The sequence below is a fragment of the Rhinoraja longicauda genome, chromosome 40 (genome assembly GCF_053455715.1).
Source record: "Rhinoraja longicauda isolate Sanriku21f chromosome 40, sRhiLon1.1, whole genome shotgun sequence".
NCBI lineage: Eukaryota > Metazoa > Chordata > Chondrichthyes > Rajiformes > Arhynchobatidae > Rhinoraja > Rhinoraja longicauda.
This window is the reverse complement of record NC_135992.1, coordinates 16,336,191-16,352,593: the sequence shown is the minus strand read 5'-3', so window position 1 is coordinate 16,352,593 and position 16,403 is coordinate 16,336,191. Positions and strand designations below refer to the sequence as shown.

Here is a 16,403-nt window from a genome sequence, read left to right as displayed (position 1 = left end):
TCCAGCGATCTCTTAATCTAGCACCATCAAAATTCTGAGAATGTCAGATTATCAGTTTTACTGAATTCACTCTGGAAGAAAATCTTTTACTTTGGCTTATTTCGTCAATCACCTTCATACTGTTACTGGGCCCACTGTCAATGAGTCAATTTCTCTCAGTTTACAGCCTCTAAATTTTAAATACCACTATCTGATCCCTGACAACCTCCTCAATTCCAAATAAAACGCAGTGCTGGAATAACTCAGCGGGTCAGGCAGCATTTCTGGAGAACATGGATTGGTGAGGTTTTGGGTCGGGACCCTTCTTCAGACCGGTTAGTTGAGCACTTTGTACCTATTTTTGTACACCAGCACCTACAATTCCTTCTTCCTCCTCTTTCCAAGGAGCACAACCCCAATTTTTCCAGTATACTAATGTACCTCAAGTTCCTCATTCCCATAATTTCAGTAAATCTCTATAGGATGTCACAGTGGTACAGCTGGTAGAGCTGCTGACTCATAGCAAGAGACCCAGGTTTCATCATGACCTCAGGTGCTAGAATAGACTTGCACCTTTTGCAAAGCAATGGACACTTAAAAAGTTAAAGCTAGAGGGGAAAATAGAAGAGAGATGGAAATAAAGTGAATGTTCTACTATGTCATTAAGAGTTTTGGACTGATGTTTCCTGAAGTCTTTGGTGCAGAAGCTGGGTGGTGAATCATTGAACCACATTAACCAAGCAAAAGAACTGGCCAAAGGTCACAAAGCCAAAATGTCGAAGTATTCTCTCTCCACAGGCTCTGCTTGACCTGCTGAGTATTTCCAGCATTTTTGAGGGCTTTAAGCAACTGTTTGTTTGATAGATATTTCCACCAGACTGAACTGCAGCCTCTCAGGACTTTGCTGCAAGTAATTGCATTGACTTTTAAAGGTTGGTTCAAGACAAGTCTCCCTCACCAACCCATTTCCGCAGGGTGCATGCAGCCTGGCACCAGTACAACACCCCTTCTGACAGAAAGAATAGTTTCAACAGCTTCGGTTCTTGTTTAAAAAAAAAAAAAAAGAGATTTGCGGGTTTTTGACGGACAAATAAGTCTTCATTGTTTTGTTTTTTCCTCAATTGTGTTGTTTACACTCCTCACCTCCTTGGGTAGAGCAGCCACCTTATCCTGTGTGGCTTTTAGTTTTGGTGCCTGTTGTGGGGTTTGCTTAGAGTTAATAGGTCGGTGGTGGTTCGACCTGCAGCAGCAACACGTCACCGTCTACGGGCTCCGGCCTCGCACGCGCGCGCGCCCGCCCGCCCGCCCGCGGACACCTCACCGCCACCGCGCTCCCGCCCAAAGCGGCCCGTCAATCACCAGGGGGCGGGATCTCGCCGGGCCCCGACGTGCTATGATTGGCCAATCTCCAACCAGGGCGGGCCCTCCCTGGCCTATGATTGGTCTATCCTCATAGAGGGCGGGGCTATCCCCGCCTCTCTGCCCTCTCATTCGCTAACCGACACGTTCATCAAATCAACTCCAACACAATTGGAAGGACGACATGTCCATCATGCGTGGAATCGCCTTTAACTCGCTTTTCCTCTCTACATCCATCATTTTTGCTTTTGTAAATCCGGACTGTTAACGTTGTTTAGAAAATCATGGCCTTCTTGTTTCTTTACAGATTCCATTTTAACTTTTTAAAAATACGACTACAAGTACCAGAAGGCAACGCGCACGACGCGCAGGCGCAGTGGTCGCCCCCACGTGTCAACGTGGCGGTCCCCAGCCAATGGGAAACCCGGGGCAGCTCGACCATTGGCGGGAGCCGTGACAACCGAGCCCGGCCACCGAGCTGGGAGAAAGGCCGGCGCTGATTGGAGAAGTTTATTATGCTCTCTCCGGTCTCGGGGAGTATTTATTCAGGGTCCAGGGCGCGGTTATTGCACCTTCTTATCACTCACTGATAAACCACTGGTAAGGCTAATAGTGTGTGTATATATATATATATGTGTGTGTATATATGTATATATGTGTATGTCTATGTGTATGTCTGTGTATGTCTGTGTGGGTCAGAGTGTGTTGTAGTAAAAACATTTATTACCCAAAACCTTAGAGTTTCAATTTAATTTGTGCAAGAAAAACTGAGTTGTAAAGTTCAGATTTTTATTGATCAGAATTATGCTTTGGTGCCTCTCCACTGTATCAAATTAACTCATTTGATAAAGAGATGTCAAGTTTTGTAAGTTGATAAAAGCTTCGGCACAATTTGAAGTTATTTAAAACTTATAAGGTGTAAAATGACAGTTTTGGTGGTTGTTTAAAAAAAACGAATTGGAGAGCTCTAGGAGAATTTCTAAAGAATTACTGAAGATTGTGACGAAGAATAGAGCTGAGAATGTATAAATGCTGCTAAGATTGCAATGGAAATGTTCTATTTTGTATTGCATATTCTGAAGTTTGATTTTAGTAAATGAATATTGCTTGTTTAAACACTAACTGTAAAGTTGATCAACCGGTTCTTGGGAAGTTATAGTTTTTTAAACTGGCAACAATTTTTTGGCATTAAATTTGATGAATACCTTTTTGATTTGAGTAGGTAACAATAATTTATCTTGCACATTAATAATGCTAAATAAATCAATGTAGTAAACTTCCAAAATTGTTTTATGTTAAAGGGAAATCTTGCAGTCTTGTGGAGTAGAGTAATAAGATGTGTGTTGGAAGGATCTGCAGACAGACACAAAATGCTGGAGTAAGTCAGTGGGACAGGCAGCATCTCTGGAGAGAAGGAATGGGTGACGTTTCGGGTCGAGACCCTGATTCCTTCTCTCCTGAGATGCTGCATGTCCTGCTAAGTTACTTGAGTAATGGGATATCTGTTGATTAATCTTGAGGGGAGTGTGATCTGCTTGTTCAGCTCTTGCAGCATGTTCTCTGTCCCATAAATAAAAAAATAATTGTTAATTCCTCAACATTACTTGTAATGAATTTAATTACATTTGCATGCCATGATGTTTAAAATTATAATCTACTGACGTTTAATTCTTTAAACCCTTTGGGGGGGATTGTTTATCTGAAACAGTAATATAAGTAGACAGATTTAATGGTTAGTCCTGCAATAAAGTTTGTAATAAAAGAGAAAAGCTTTAATTTACAGTGAAAAGGACCACGTATGGGTAAGAAGACTGGGGTTTAGTACGTTCTGTGCAAGCTGTTGCCTACAATGCAATGCCTGGAAGTGGTAACATTACAACAATAATAATTTGTTTTTAGTGCCCTCAGTATTGGAAATGTCCTGTGGTGGTTCATGGGAGAGACATTGATTGAATACTGACAATTGGTTAAAGCAGCATTTGTAGGACATAGAAGAGGGGGGCTGTGAGTGATTTCAGATTGGGGGAATTTGTGCTGGGTTTCGCTACCTGCCCATGGCTCTCAGTCCCTGTGTCTGTACGTACGTGTGTGTGCTTCCTGCAGTTGACGATGATGCGGAAGAACCTGCTGGGGTTGCTGGCTCTTTGTGCCTCCGTGGCATTCTGCAAACCCACCTCGGAGAAGAAGGAACGGGTGCACCATTCCAAGGACCTGGATGACCGGGATCCCAGCGAGCAGAACGGCTTCCAGTTCGATCATGATGCCTTCTTGGGGAGCGAAGGGGCAAAGACCTTCGACCAACTCACTCCGGAGGAGAGCAAAGAGAGGCTGGGGTAGGCACAATGTCAATGCTAATGCTCTCACTGATCTCGGCCTTGAACATCAGCTACACTCCCCTAAACTGTCCCACACCAGAGAGGTCCAGTGTGCCCCCTACACTGTCCCACACCAGAGAGGTCCAGTGTGCCCCCTACACTGTCCCACACCAGAGAAGTCCAGTGTGCCCCCTACACTGTCCCCTGCCCCGGTGGTCCAGTGTGCCCCCTACACTGTCCCACACCAGAGAGGTCCAGTGCGCCCCCTACACTGTCCCACACCAGAGAAGTCCCGTGTGCCCCCTAAACTGTCCCACACCAGAGAGGTCCAGTGTGCCCCCTACACTGTCCCACACCAGAGAAGTCCAGTGCGCCCCCTACACTGTCCCCTGCCCCGGTGGTCCAGTGTGCCCCCTAAACTGTCCCCTGCCCTGGTGACACTGACATGCTCCCTAAACCATCCCCCACCATAACCATGATGGTGCACCCCCCTACACTGATCCTGGCCCTAATGACACTGGCACGATGCTCCCCCGTGTCCTGGTGGCACTGTTGTTTCTCCCCCCCCCCACCCTGCCCGCGTGCCCCTTGATGTCCCCCACCCTGGTGGTGCCGGCACGCCTCATAAATCAACCCCCATCTTACTGGTGTTGGTGTGTCCCCTAAACTGTCCCCGACGCGACAGAAAATAGAACAAATAGCTGGTGTAACTCAGCGGGACAGGCAGCATCGCTGGAATGGGTGATGTTTCAGGTCGAGAGCCTTCTTCAGACTAAGAGTTAGGGGGAAAGGAGACACAGAGATAAGGAAGGGAAGGTGTGAAAACAAGACATCAAAAGAGATGGTACCAAGGACAGCCCTGGTGCACCCCCTGTTTTGACTCCTCTTGCCCCCCCTGCCCTACAACACTCTCCTTGTGTACACCTTCATTGCCCCTCATCCCCTTCACAATGACCCCCTCCCATTCGCTACGTTAACACCAGACAGCCAGCGTTACACCAGCCAGAGTTACACCAGTGAACTGCCAGGTTGTTCCTGTTCCCTGGACCTTAATAGTTGTAGATAACATCTGTCTTTTTATGGGAAGGCCGTTTCATTTAGCCGTTAGGCGATGGTGCCCTTGATAAGCCTGTGCCCATTTGCAATGTTTCAGTGAACTGTACCTTTGGCATTTCCACACCACCAAACATTGCAGCTTCAATTTAATAACAATTTGACTTAAAATGTTAGCACTTTTTCAATCCTTTGAACATTGTGCCTTCAACTTAATAATAATTTCATTTAACTTAAAAGTTTGGAGACTTCCCAGGCCACTAGATGTTGCAGCTGCAACTAGCAGGGAGCTTGATTCCTGATGCAATATCTGAGCACAGGGTTTACTGCGACAAGCTGGGAGTTTGGAATCTTTCTGAAGTGGTGCTGTTTGGCTTTGATTTCCTGTGTGCCTGGGCTTGAAGATTCCAGCCTCTGTTTCCTGTCCCCCCCCCCAGTTCCCTGACATGGCCGGCTGCTTCCTGAACTGAGGTGGCAGTGAGATGATTCCCTTCCCCCACCCCTCTTGCCCCCACCCCCACACCGGAGCGCGACTTGTCAATAGCAGTCTCACACGTGGCAGTACACAGAGCTGCTTCCACCCACCCAGCGATCCAACAGACAAGCCCCGACCAGTAATCTGTTACATATTTCCCTAAAACATTAAACCGCTTCAAGTGATGACTGAGCACACCCTCAATTACCCAGAGGCAGTGTGTAAAATCCTGCTGAATTCTCCTTGGATTAGAAAATAGGTGCAGGAGGAGGCCATTCGAGGCAGATTGTTGGGGAACTGGGGGTGGGAGTTTTGCAAGAGTGTTTAATATAGATGCGAGGAACTGCAGATGCTAGTTTATAAAACAAGACACAGAGTGCTGGAGTAATTCAGCGGGTCAGGCAGCATCTGTGGAAAACATGGATAGGTGACGTTTCACAGAGATGCCTGACCCGCTGAGTTACTCCAGCACTCTGTGAAACATCACCTATCCATGTTCTCCACAGATGCTGCCTGACCCGCTGAGTTACTCCAGCACTCTGTGAAACGTCACCTATCCATGTTCTCCACAGATGCTGCCTGACCCGCTGAGTTACTCCAGCACTCTGTCTTACATTGCTTTTGAATACATTTGCTTTCAGACAATGGACAAATGTAGTGAAGTGACTAGCAGATAGGTTAGTGCCCTGATATGATGCCTTCATTGGAGAAACGAGGAACTGCAGATGCTGGTTACCAGAAAAAGACAACAAAGTGCTGGAGTAACTCAGTGGGTCAGGCAGCATCTGTGGAGAATATGGATAGGTGACTTTTTGAGCCTCAAGAAGGGTCCCAACCCAAAATGTTATCTCTCCATGTTCTCCCAGGATGAGTTACTCCAGCACTTTGTGTAGCAAGGAACTGCAGGTGCTGGTCTAAACTGAAGATTGACACAAAATGCAGGAGTAACTCAGCACGACAGGCAGCATCTCTGGAGAGAAGGAATTGGTGACGTTTCGGGTTGAGACCCTCCTTCAGACTGCAAAAAGTCTGAAGAAGGGTTTCGACCCGAAATGTCACCCATTCCTTCTCTCCACAGATGCTGCCCGACCCGCTGAGTTACTCCAGCACTCTGTCTGTCTGTAGTTCCTTGTTTCTCCTCTTGAACCCGGTGTCTGGAGCTGTGAGACTGTAGATCTGATCCTCTTGCGTCCTTTGCTTCGTCCACTCACCTTCTGCACGTCTTCGTTTGTTCGTTCTCACGCCCCCCCTCCCCTCTCCAGGAAAATCGTGGACCTCATTGACCATGACCAGGATGGACTGGTGACTGCGGACGAGCTGACTGTGTGGATCAAGCGCGCACAGAACCGGTACATCGATGATAATGTCAAGAAGAATTGGAACGAATACGACGGCAACCAGGACGGCCAGATTTCCTGGGAGGAGTACAGGAACGTTACGTACGGATTCCACGCGGGTACGGAGACACACTGAGACCCCCCACCACCGGAACCCCATAGGCACATCCTCCAAATCACAGCCAAGATCATCAAAGATGCACTCACTCCACCCTGGCCACGCTCCCCTCTCACTGCCACTGTTGGCAACAAGGCCACGTCATTGGGTATTTTTAAAGCGTAGATCGACAGATTCCTGATTGGTACGGGTGTCGAAGGTAACGGGGAGAAGGCAAGAGAATGGGGTTGAGAGGGAAAGATAGATCAGCCGTGATTAAATGGCGGAGTAGACTCGATGGGCCGAATGGTCTAATTCTGCTTCTTTCACTTGTGCAGGAGCCTGAGAACCGTGACCTCCAGGTTTAGGAACGGCTTCTTCCCATCTTGAACACAGCACAACACTGACCTCGACCCCAGCTCAGCACCAAACCACTGCCCAAGTTGGGGAGTTAACGTAATGTTGGATGGCTCTCTGTACTTGGGTGTTCTGCAATATCGTGGACCAGTTTATGAAAATGCCCAATTCACTTATTTTTGGTTATTACTATGTTTAGGATTTGTGGGTTAATTGCCCCCTAGTGTGTAGGGATTGGATGAGAAAGTGAGCTAACATAGAACTGGTGTGAATGGGTGGTTGCTGGTTGGAATGGGCTCGGTGGGCCGAAGGGCCTGCTTTCATGCTGTTCCTCTAATCTAAAACGAATGTGCCTATAAGGTTGCAGCATAAAGGGGAGGCAGCGGGTAGAGCTGCTGCCTCACAGCCCCAGAGACACAGGTTCGATCCCGACCTCGGATGCTGTCTGTGTGGAGTTTGCATGTTCTCCCTGTGACCGCGTGGGTTTCCTCCAGGTACTCCGGTTTCCTTCCCACGTCCCAAAGACATGTAGATTTGTAGGTTAACCTGCCCTCTGTACGTAGCCCCCTAGTGTGTAGGGAGTGGATGGGGAAAGTGGGATAACATGGAACTAGTGTGAACGGGTGGTTGCTGGTCTGTGTGGACTCGATGGGCCGAAGGGCTGGTCCGTGCTTTGTCTCAAAACTAAACTGGCCACTGTAGATTGGCACAGGTGATTGGTAAAACTCACGAGGAGTTGAGAACAAGGTGGGAGTGGAATAGGATTAGTCACAATGGCTGCTTCACGGTTATTGAAGACTCAATGAGCCACAGCTTTATGACTCCATTACTCTAATTGTTCCTGTCCTTATCCGGTGCGTCTGCCAAGAAACACTTGTGGAACGGAGAACAGTACAGCACAGGAACAGGCCCTTCGGCCCACAATGTCCGTGCCGAACACAACGCCATGTTAAACTGCTCTCTGATCATTATCCCCCTCCCATTCCTTGAACATCCACGTGCCTGTCTAATCTCCCCTAAAACACCACCGAGGTATCTGCCTCCACCAACACACCTGGCAGCATTTCCCAGGCCCCCACCACCCTCGGTGTGAAACAAAAACGCTGCCTTGGGTGTGCTGGAGTGGCTGCAGTGGGCAGTCTGACCCTCACGCTAACAGAGGGGAGGGTATTGAGATCCTGGGCCAAACGCACCCGATCTCCAGAACCAGCCGCTGCCCCTTGTGCTCGATGGCACAACACTGTCCCCTTGTGACAACGCTTGGAAATGCAGCTGCTTCCATTTCAGTTTGTATTGGGATATGATTTTTAAATCGGGTGTTCATTTTTTTTTTTTTTTTAAATGCAAAGTGCTGGAGTAACTCAGCGGGTCAGGCAGCATCTGTGGAGAACATGGATAGGTGACGTTTCACAGAGTGCTGGAGTAACTCAGCGGGTCAGGCAGCATCTGTGGAGAACATGGATAGGTGACGTTTTGGGTCGGGACCCTTCTTCATTCACCTGTCCATGTTCTCCAGACATGCCTGATCCACAGTCACTCTGGCACTTTTTTCTTTTTTGTTAAACCAGCATCTGCAGTTCTTTTGTCCACTCCCCCCCCCCCCACGTTGTTTATCTTCCCCCCCCCACACCCTGTCTGAGCCTGTCCCCTCTCTCTGCCCCCCCCCGCGTCGTTTCTCTTCCCTCCCCCCACACCCTGTCTGAGCCTGTCCCCTCTCTCTGCCCCCCCCCCCGCGTCGTTTCTCTTCCCTCCCCCCACACCCTGTCTGACCCTGTCCCCTCTCTCTGCCCCCACCCCCCGCGTCGTTTCTCTTCCCTCCCCCCACACCCTGTCTGACCCTGTCCCCTCTCTCTGCCCCCCCCGCGTCCCGTTTCTCTCCCTCCCCCCACACCCTGTCTGAGCCTGTCCCCTCTCTCTGCCCCCCCCCCCCCCCCGCGTCCCATTTCTCTAACCCCCCCCCTGCCTGACCCTGTCCCCTCTCTCTGTCCCCCCCCCCCCCAGATGAGGCGTTCAGTGACGTGAGTAATGATGATGACAAGATCAGCTACAGGAAGATGCTGAGACGAGACGTGCGGCGGTTCGAGAAGGCGGACAAGGATGGGAACCAGTTGGCCACACGGGAGGAGTTCACGGCCTTCCTGCACCCAGAGGAGTTCGACTACATGAAGGCCATCGTTGTTCAGGTAACGGCCAGTGGGAGGCAGCAGAGGGTTTGATGGGAACCTGAGGGGCAACTTTTTCACTCAAAGGGGTGGTGGGTGTATGGAACGAGCTGCGGGAGGAGATAGTTGGGGCTGGGACCATCACAATGTCTTAGAAACAATTAGACGGGTATATGGCTAGGCTTTTCTCATATATTGCAAAACATGGTTAATAAAGTATGATTCTGATTCTGATTTAACATCTCTCTCTCTGTATACAGGAGACCATTGAAGACATTGACAAGGATGGGGATGGCTTGGTGGATGTTAAAGAATATATCGGTAAGGCTGTAGGTGAATGTAATTTTGGACCTGATGAAGACATTTTGGTGAGTTAAGCCTTGTACGATGTGACTGACAATGGGGAAATCTCCAGGAAATTACCCATGTTTATAATTGAAGGAAGAATGTCTGTGCTCTTATTGGAACATATAACAATTAAACGCTCAATTACTATAGAGGGTGAAACTAAACCTTTGTCCCTGTCGATGTCTTGGAACTAATGTATTGGCTCTGCCTCTCATCCATGTCCCTCCCTCCCGCTTCACATTTCTCTCTCCGTCTCTCCTCTCCTTTTCATCTCTAGCCTTTTGTCCACCCACCTGACAATCTCGCCCTCTACACCTGTATCCACCCACCCCTTGTCACCTTCCCCTCATCCAACAATCAACCATCATAGATTTCCCTGATCACCGTCTGCTTTGATCTGTTCTTTTCACATCTTGGATGTTCTTTGCCCCCTTCCAAATCTCGCCTCCCTCTCAGTCTGAAGGGTCTCGACCGGTGTCGGGGGTTATGAGGAGAAGGCAGGCGAGAGGGGTTCGGAGGGAGAGATGGATCAGCCATGATTGAATGGCGGAGTTGACTTCATCTAATGGCCTAAGTCTGCTCCTATCACTTAAGACCTCAAGGCCCGAAACGTCACCCATTCCTTCTCTCCAGTGATGCTGCCTGTCCCGCTGAGTTACTCCGGCACTCTGAAACGTCACCCACTCCTTCTGTCCTGAGATGCTGCCTGACCCGTTGAGTTACTGCACCATTTTGTGTCTCCCCCCCCCCCCCCCCCCCCCCCCCGGTCACTGTTGTGCTGCTGCCAGTCAGGATGTTGTGTTGTGTTTGGGGGCACACTGACGATGAGACCTCCCTGTGTTACCTCCCACAGGTGACATGTACACCGCGGAGGAGGGCGAGCAGGAGCCAGACTGGGTGAAGAACGAGCAGGAACAGTTCAAACAGTACCGAGACATCAACAAGGATGGGAAGATGGACATGTCGGAGGTTGAACGTTGGATCCTGCCCAACGACTATGATCACTCCATGGCTGAGGCCAAGCACCTGATCCACGAGTCCGATAAAGACCAGGTTGGTCTTCACTTGTTTCCCTCTCCTCTCCGTTCCTTCCCACTCGTTCCTCTCCCTGCCCCCTTCTGCTTTATGTGACTTTCTGTCTCTTGTGTGCATGTGCACAGCCCTCTGTTCCTCTGTGCCAGAGTGTCAGCTTCCTCCACTACTCTGGCAGCCTGTTCCAGGCACCCACCTCTGTGCCAGAGTGTCAGCTTCCTCCACTACTCTGGCAGCCTGTTCCAGGCACCCACCTCTGTGTCTATGCCAACAACAACTTGCCCTGCACATCTTTTTTTTAAAACTCTGCCCTCTAGTCTCTCGCACTTCCACCCAGGGACAAAGTTGTGACTGTCCACCCTATCTATGCCTCTCATAATTGTATGTACATCTATAACAGTATAACAGAGCTTATACATCTAACACGTCTGCCCTGCAGAATCCAACCTTTCCCTGCAGCTAAAGCACGCTTCCTACATGCAGTCAGAATGGCTGGGCGTTTGGGGGCAGGAGGGGCAAAGGTGGAAGTGGGGGGGGGGGGGGTTGTTTCAGATAGGCAGACCCGGGGTAAGGGCATTGCCCCTCCTGCTCTGCGATCCACATTGCTATTTCTACTGCCTCCTTGTCACCTTCCCCATGGCTAACAATGATCCTTGAACTCCATCCCCTTTGATGTCTTGTTCTCACACCTTGCCCTTCCATATCTCTGTCTCCCTCTCCTCTGACTCTGAGACTGGAGACGCTGTGTGTCTGTCCGCAGAGCAAGTTTGTGGTTCTGCATGTCCCCAGTGGCGTTTCACTGACAAGTTATTGGAGCAGAATTAGGCCATTCAGCCCATCGAATCTACTCTGCCATTCAATCATGGCTGATCTCTGCCTCCTAATCCCATTTTCCTGCCTTCTCCCCAGAACCCTTGACACCCGTTCTAATCAAGAATTTGTCTCTCTCTGCCTTAAAAATATCCACTGACTTGGCCTCTACTGCCCGGGTGATGATGAGTTCCACAGATTAACCACCCTCTGACTAAAGAAGTTCCTCCTTTCTAAAAGAGTGCCCTTTAATTCTGAGGCTGTGACCTCTGGCCCTAGACTCTCCCACCAGTGGAAGCATCCTCTCCACATCCACTCTATGCCTTTCATTATTCTGTAAGTTTCAATGAGGTCCCCCCTCAACCTTGCAAACTCCAGTGAGTACAGGCCCAGTGCTGTCAAACGCTCATCATATGCTAACCCACTCATTTACGGGATCGTTCTTGTAAACCTGCTCTGGACTCTCTCCAGAGCCAGCACATCCTTCGTCAAATATGCTCACAGTACTCCAGTATTACATCTGTTTTTTTATTCCAGTCCTCTTGATATTAATGCTAGCATTGAATTTGCCTTCCTGACTACTGATTCGACTTGCACATTAACCTTTTGGGAGTCCTGCACCAGCACTCCAAGTCCCTTTGCACCTCTGATTTCTGGATTCTCTCTCCATTTATAAAAGATCTACGCCGTTATTGTAATGACCAAAATGCATGCCTCTACACTTTGCTCTCCTGAGTTTCCTCTGCGCCCACTAACCTTGTTTTGTCTTGTGCTGTGTGTTCACAGGACAGTAAACTGACAAAGCAGGAGATTGTAAACAACTGGAATATGTTTGTTGGCAGCCAAGTGACCAATTATGGGGAGGACCTGACCCGAGAACACGACGAATTCTGAGTGGCAAATCAATATTTCCAATCAATCAATCAGTTGATCGGCACCAATCCCACAGAAATTGCATCAAAAAAGTTTGTTGCTTGCTAACCCAGGACATGAATAATTTGAAATGTGATCAGAAACATTAATTGTGTTTAATTGTTCTATCTCCTCTTTGACTGACTGAGTTTCCATCAAATGCCCCTCCATCCTGCTGTGAGTGGGGCTCCAAGCTCTGCTGATGCTTTAGCCCCGCTCCCCTCTCACCCAAGGAGGTTGCCCAGGAATGGACCCTCATCTCACCACCAGACACGTTGCAACTGGGTTAATTCATTTCAGATTTTGGCATTCGCGATGAGGCAGAGTTTGTGTAGGATTTATTGCAATTGCTTGGCTGGCTGGAGATTTTTATTTTTTTACCCCAACCTCCATAAAAGTTTGGGATATTAATTTTGGGGTGGTTATTGGCTGATCAGCAGGTGGTCTGACTTCTGCCACTTCTGGTGCACGATGGTGCTAGAGTATGGACAGCATGAGATCTTGGTGGGAGTTGCCTCCTGCTTGTATCTCTGTCCTGGTGGATGAATGTCAGACTCCACTGTTGCTAGCCGCACCCCAGCCCCATTCCCAGTCACTGTGCCCGCGTGAGGTCGAAGCAGGGAGGATGTGCGTGAAGCTGACCGGTTTTACGGTCACTGGGCTTGGACCTCCATCAGAGCCAAGATTCAACTCGCTGCTCTTGAGAAACTGAGCGGAATTTTCTAAATTGGCGAGTCTTTTCTACAGCGTTTACCGGCTTTGGGATCGAGCAACAGTCTGCATATTGGCCCTGATACCGTGCCAAGCTCTCGCGTACCGTTCCTCATTTGTTCCCACCAGTGACTGGCTCTTTGTGGTCAGTGTTGTGCACCTAACCACATTACTTCCACTCACGACTCGCATCGGGACAGAATCTGGAATTGACATTAACCCAGTGCAACAAAGTGAACCGAGGGTTCAGATTATTGGTTAATCCATGACTTGGAGACCTTGCTCAGACTATTGTGACCTGCTGTTGCAATATGTTACTGAGAATTGCTTGTCAATTTATTTTTATTTTTGGACTGTTACAATAGTTTTTAAGAAAGTATGTGGCTCCTGCCCGGCCTCCCGCCCGTGTCTAACCAAACCCTACTTCCCCGTCAGGATGGCAAACTCTCAAAGCAAGAATTCCTGGAGGACTACAACAAGTTCGTAGGAAGTGCTGTCACCAATTTCGGAGAGCTGATGGGCCAACACGATGAATTTTAGTCAACTCACGGCCACTCTGTGATTGCACTCTATTCTGCATCCTCCATTGCTTTTTGTAAAATATTTTATAAGGGATGGGGTGCTTAATTTGGCTGTCTGTACAAATCTGATTTGTCTCTTTCGAGGGAGGGGGCTTGATTGTCCTTGACCCTGATGCTAGAATGTATTCTACGCTGGAATCGTCGGGGCCCAATTCCTCACCTCTCCTCCCTTGCAGTTTAAAACCAGGATCATGGGTTGAATGTGTAGAGAAAAAAAACTGCAGATGCTCATTAAAATCAAGGTAGATACAAAATGCTGGAGTAACTCAGCGGGTCAGGCAGCATCTCGGGAGAGAAGGGATGGGTGACGTTTCTTCAGTCTGAAGAAGGGTCCCGACCCGTGACGTCAGCCATTCCTTCTCTCCCGAGATGCTGCCTGACCTGCTGAGTTGCCCCAGCACTCTGTGTGCCTTCATGGGTTGGATGTTTGGACAGTCTCTCGAGGGCATGAAGAGGAGACACGTGTTCTTGTCTGATTTAGGGGCCAAAGTGCAGTGTTGACATTGGGTGAAAGGGTCGTGGGGATGTAGCCAGTACAAACAGTGCAGGGGTAAGCAAGATGCCTGATGCCCAATGACACGATGGGTCCAAACTAAAACTTTACAGAGAAGGTGAGGAACTGGGCCCTAACCACGTGTACAATGAAGCTCTCTGGCCCCCATCACTGATGGTGTTCTCAAGCACAGGTTGCTGATTCAGTATTCAAGAGCAGTGTGATACAGGTGCAGTAACCAGCTGACCAGTGCGATCACCCCCTGCCCATCACCTTGACCATTCCAGTGAACTCAAGCCTGTGGTAATGAGCTGGGAGAAATAGATGCAGTGTCCCAGCTTCAACCTGTGATCATTTTCTCTCTCAACTGCCTGATGAAAGGGTTCACCGTCTCTCTCCAGAGATGCTGCCTGTCCCGCTGAGTTACTCCAGCTTTTTGTGTCTATCTTCTGTTTAAACCAGCGTCTGCAGTTCCTTCCTCCACATGTCCTCGGCCACACTGGCAGGTCCTGAGCTCGCTTGCACACGGCCAACCATTGTTGGCCAAAGTCTCGGGTGTTCCCCACTCACTCCACACCAGCTAGTCCGACCAGTCCCAATGCTCTGTTGTAGCACGGGCAAGGCCATTCAGCCCTTGGAGTCTGTGCTATCCCATCAGACCCAGTCTTGTCCCACTGCCCTATCCTCCTCCCCGCACTGATGAATTGTTTCCACAATCCCAGGTCATTACTGCTCTGAGTTTTTCCCCCTCAGTCCCATTCTGCCAGTGTTGGCGTGAGCCACTGTATCCTTGCACCACCTGCATCTCCCCTCTCCCTGACCCTGACCCTGACCGTGCCCACTAACCCTTTGCTCCAAGGAGAAGAGGAAATGGCTATTTAGTCAACAACACGCTTACGGCAGGAAAAAGCAGGCCATTCGGCCCACCATGCCATGGCTGACCCACCCATAAAAATCCCATCTTTCAGCACTTGCCCGTAGACTATAAGTCCGTCTACACTGTTCTTCAGTGCGGTTGGCTTCCTTTACCACCTGCCACTTTCTATATTTGCCTAACCACTAACGTTCATGGGAAATACAATCTTGGAGAGATAGCAAGACATTTCCCAGCCGTTGGGGGGAGGGGGAGGTAGGATGTCAGAGCTCGCAGGTCATTGATCTCTTCCCCTTTACACTCTGACTGGGTGGAAAGTCCGGAGAGGAGTTGAGGCACTGTTACAATTGTAGAAATGGTCCCTGAATGAACTTTGCATCATTTCCAGCACGGACATTGTGGGCCAAAGGGCCTGTTCCTGCATTGTGACGGTCAGTATTATTGATTTATGCATGGTGAGGTTCAGTATCAGTGACTGGGGGGGATGGCAAACAGACCTGAACCCCAGGAGTTAATGTAGATTGTGTGGCCTTGCTCATTACTGCTGGATTCTTGTGGTTGTGAGATGATTCTTGTGTTGACTGCACCCAGCTCTGTGCCTCTGACGAGAAACCTCAACTTGCCAATAAATCTTTAATATAATGCTATAAGACTGTCTTCTGTCTCTCATTTTTAAAATAAATTTAGTATTTACGTCCGCACTTTGTACGTCAGTCACTGATGTGCTGCAAGTGACTGGAATCAGGAGCAGGTACTTCCCTGTGACTCAGATACTTGAACCAACCGATACAGTGGTGATGATGATGGCAGTGGTGCAGCGGGTAGAGCTGCTGCCTCAGCCCCAGAGACCCCGGCTCAATGCTGACCTCTGGGTGGAGTTTGCATGTTGTCCCTGGGACCACATAGGGTTTTCTCCAGGTGCTCCTGTTTTCTCCCACATACCAAGGACGCTCGGGTGTGAAGGTTAATCAGCTCTCTGTAAATTGACCTCTACAGGGTAGGGAGCGGATGTGAAAGTGGGATAACATAGAATTAGCGTGAAGGGGTGATCGAAGGTCAGCCTGGACAGGATGATCATCCAGCACTGTGTTATGTTCTTGGTACTGGTGCTCCCCAGCTTATGATGCTTCGACTTGCGATATTTAGACTTTGATGGTGGAAACGGCAGCGACCCGTAGTGAACTGCAGCTCGCTTACGGCCACGTGATCGCGTGTATTAAATGCATTGACTTACAATATTTTCAGTTTCCGATGGGTTTCTCAGAACAGAACCCCACCGTAGGTTGAGGAGCACCTGTAATGGTGACAGAGGAATAGTGACCCGGGGAGATATCCTACCTTCATAACTGCACCTCAAGATGTTGGATGTCCATCAATGCCTGACTGACAGACAAGATCTCTGACTGTGCCAATCTGTTACTGCACCTATCCCTGACTGACAGACAGACATGATCTCTGACTGTGCCAATCTGTTACTGCACCTATCCCTGACTGACAGACAGACAAGA

General features: G+C 49.2%; 1 protein-coding gene across 2 annotated transcripts; it reads left to right on the top strand.

Moving 5' to 3' along the window:
* The first annotated feature begins 1,838 nt into the window (after positions 1 to 1,838).
* Positions 1,839 to 15,545, top strand: rcn3 (reticulocalbin 3, EF-hand calcium binding domain). Of its 2 annotated transcripts, none has more exons than XM_078430695.1 (7): positions 1,839 to 1,938; positions 3,442 to 3,671; positions 6,444 to 6,637; positions 8,974 to 9,155; positions 9,395 to 9,455; positions 10,336 to 10,535; positions 13,383 to 15,545. In XM_078430695.1, the coding sequence occupies exons 2-7, from the start codon at positions 3,448 to 3,450 to the stop codon at positions 13,485 to 13,487; spliced, it is 966 nt and encodes a 321-aa protein (XP_078286821.1). In that variant the 5' UTR covers positions 1,839 to 1,938; positions 3,442 to 3,447; the 3' UTR covers positions 13,488 to 15,545. The 2 variants fall into 2 exon arrangements, with proteins under 2 accessions (XP_078286821.1, XP_078286820.1); XM_078430694.1 differs by having other exon boundaries at positions 12,111 to 15,545.
* Positions 15,546 to 16,403: the final 858 nt, after the last annotated feature.

Bases quoted from the DNA above. Each gene is read 5' to 3' on its own strand.
- rcn3 (XM_078430694.1), top strand. From the start codon at position 3,448: ATGATGCGGAAGAACCTGCTGGGGTTGCTGGCTCTTTGTGCCTCCGTG. The intron at 9,156-9,394 runs GTAACGGCCAGT...CTCTGTATACAG, and splicing joins TGAAGGCCATCGTTGTTCAG to GAGACCATTGAAGACATTGA. The intron at 9,456-10,335 runs GTAAGGCTGTAG...TACCTCCCACAG, and splicing joins GGATGTTAAAGAATATATCG to GTGACATGTACACCGCGGAG.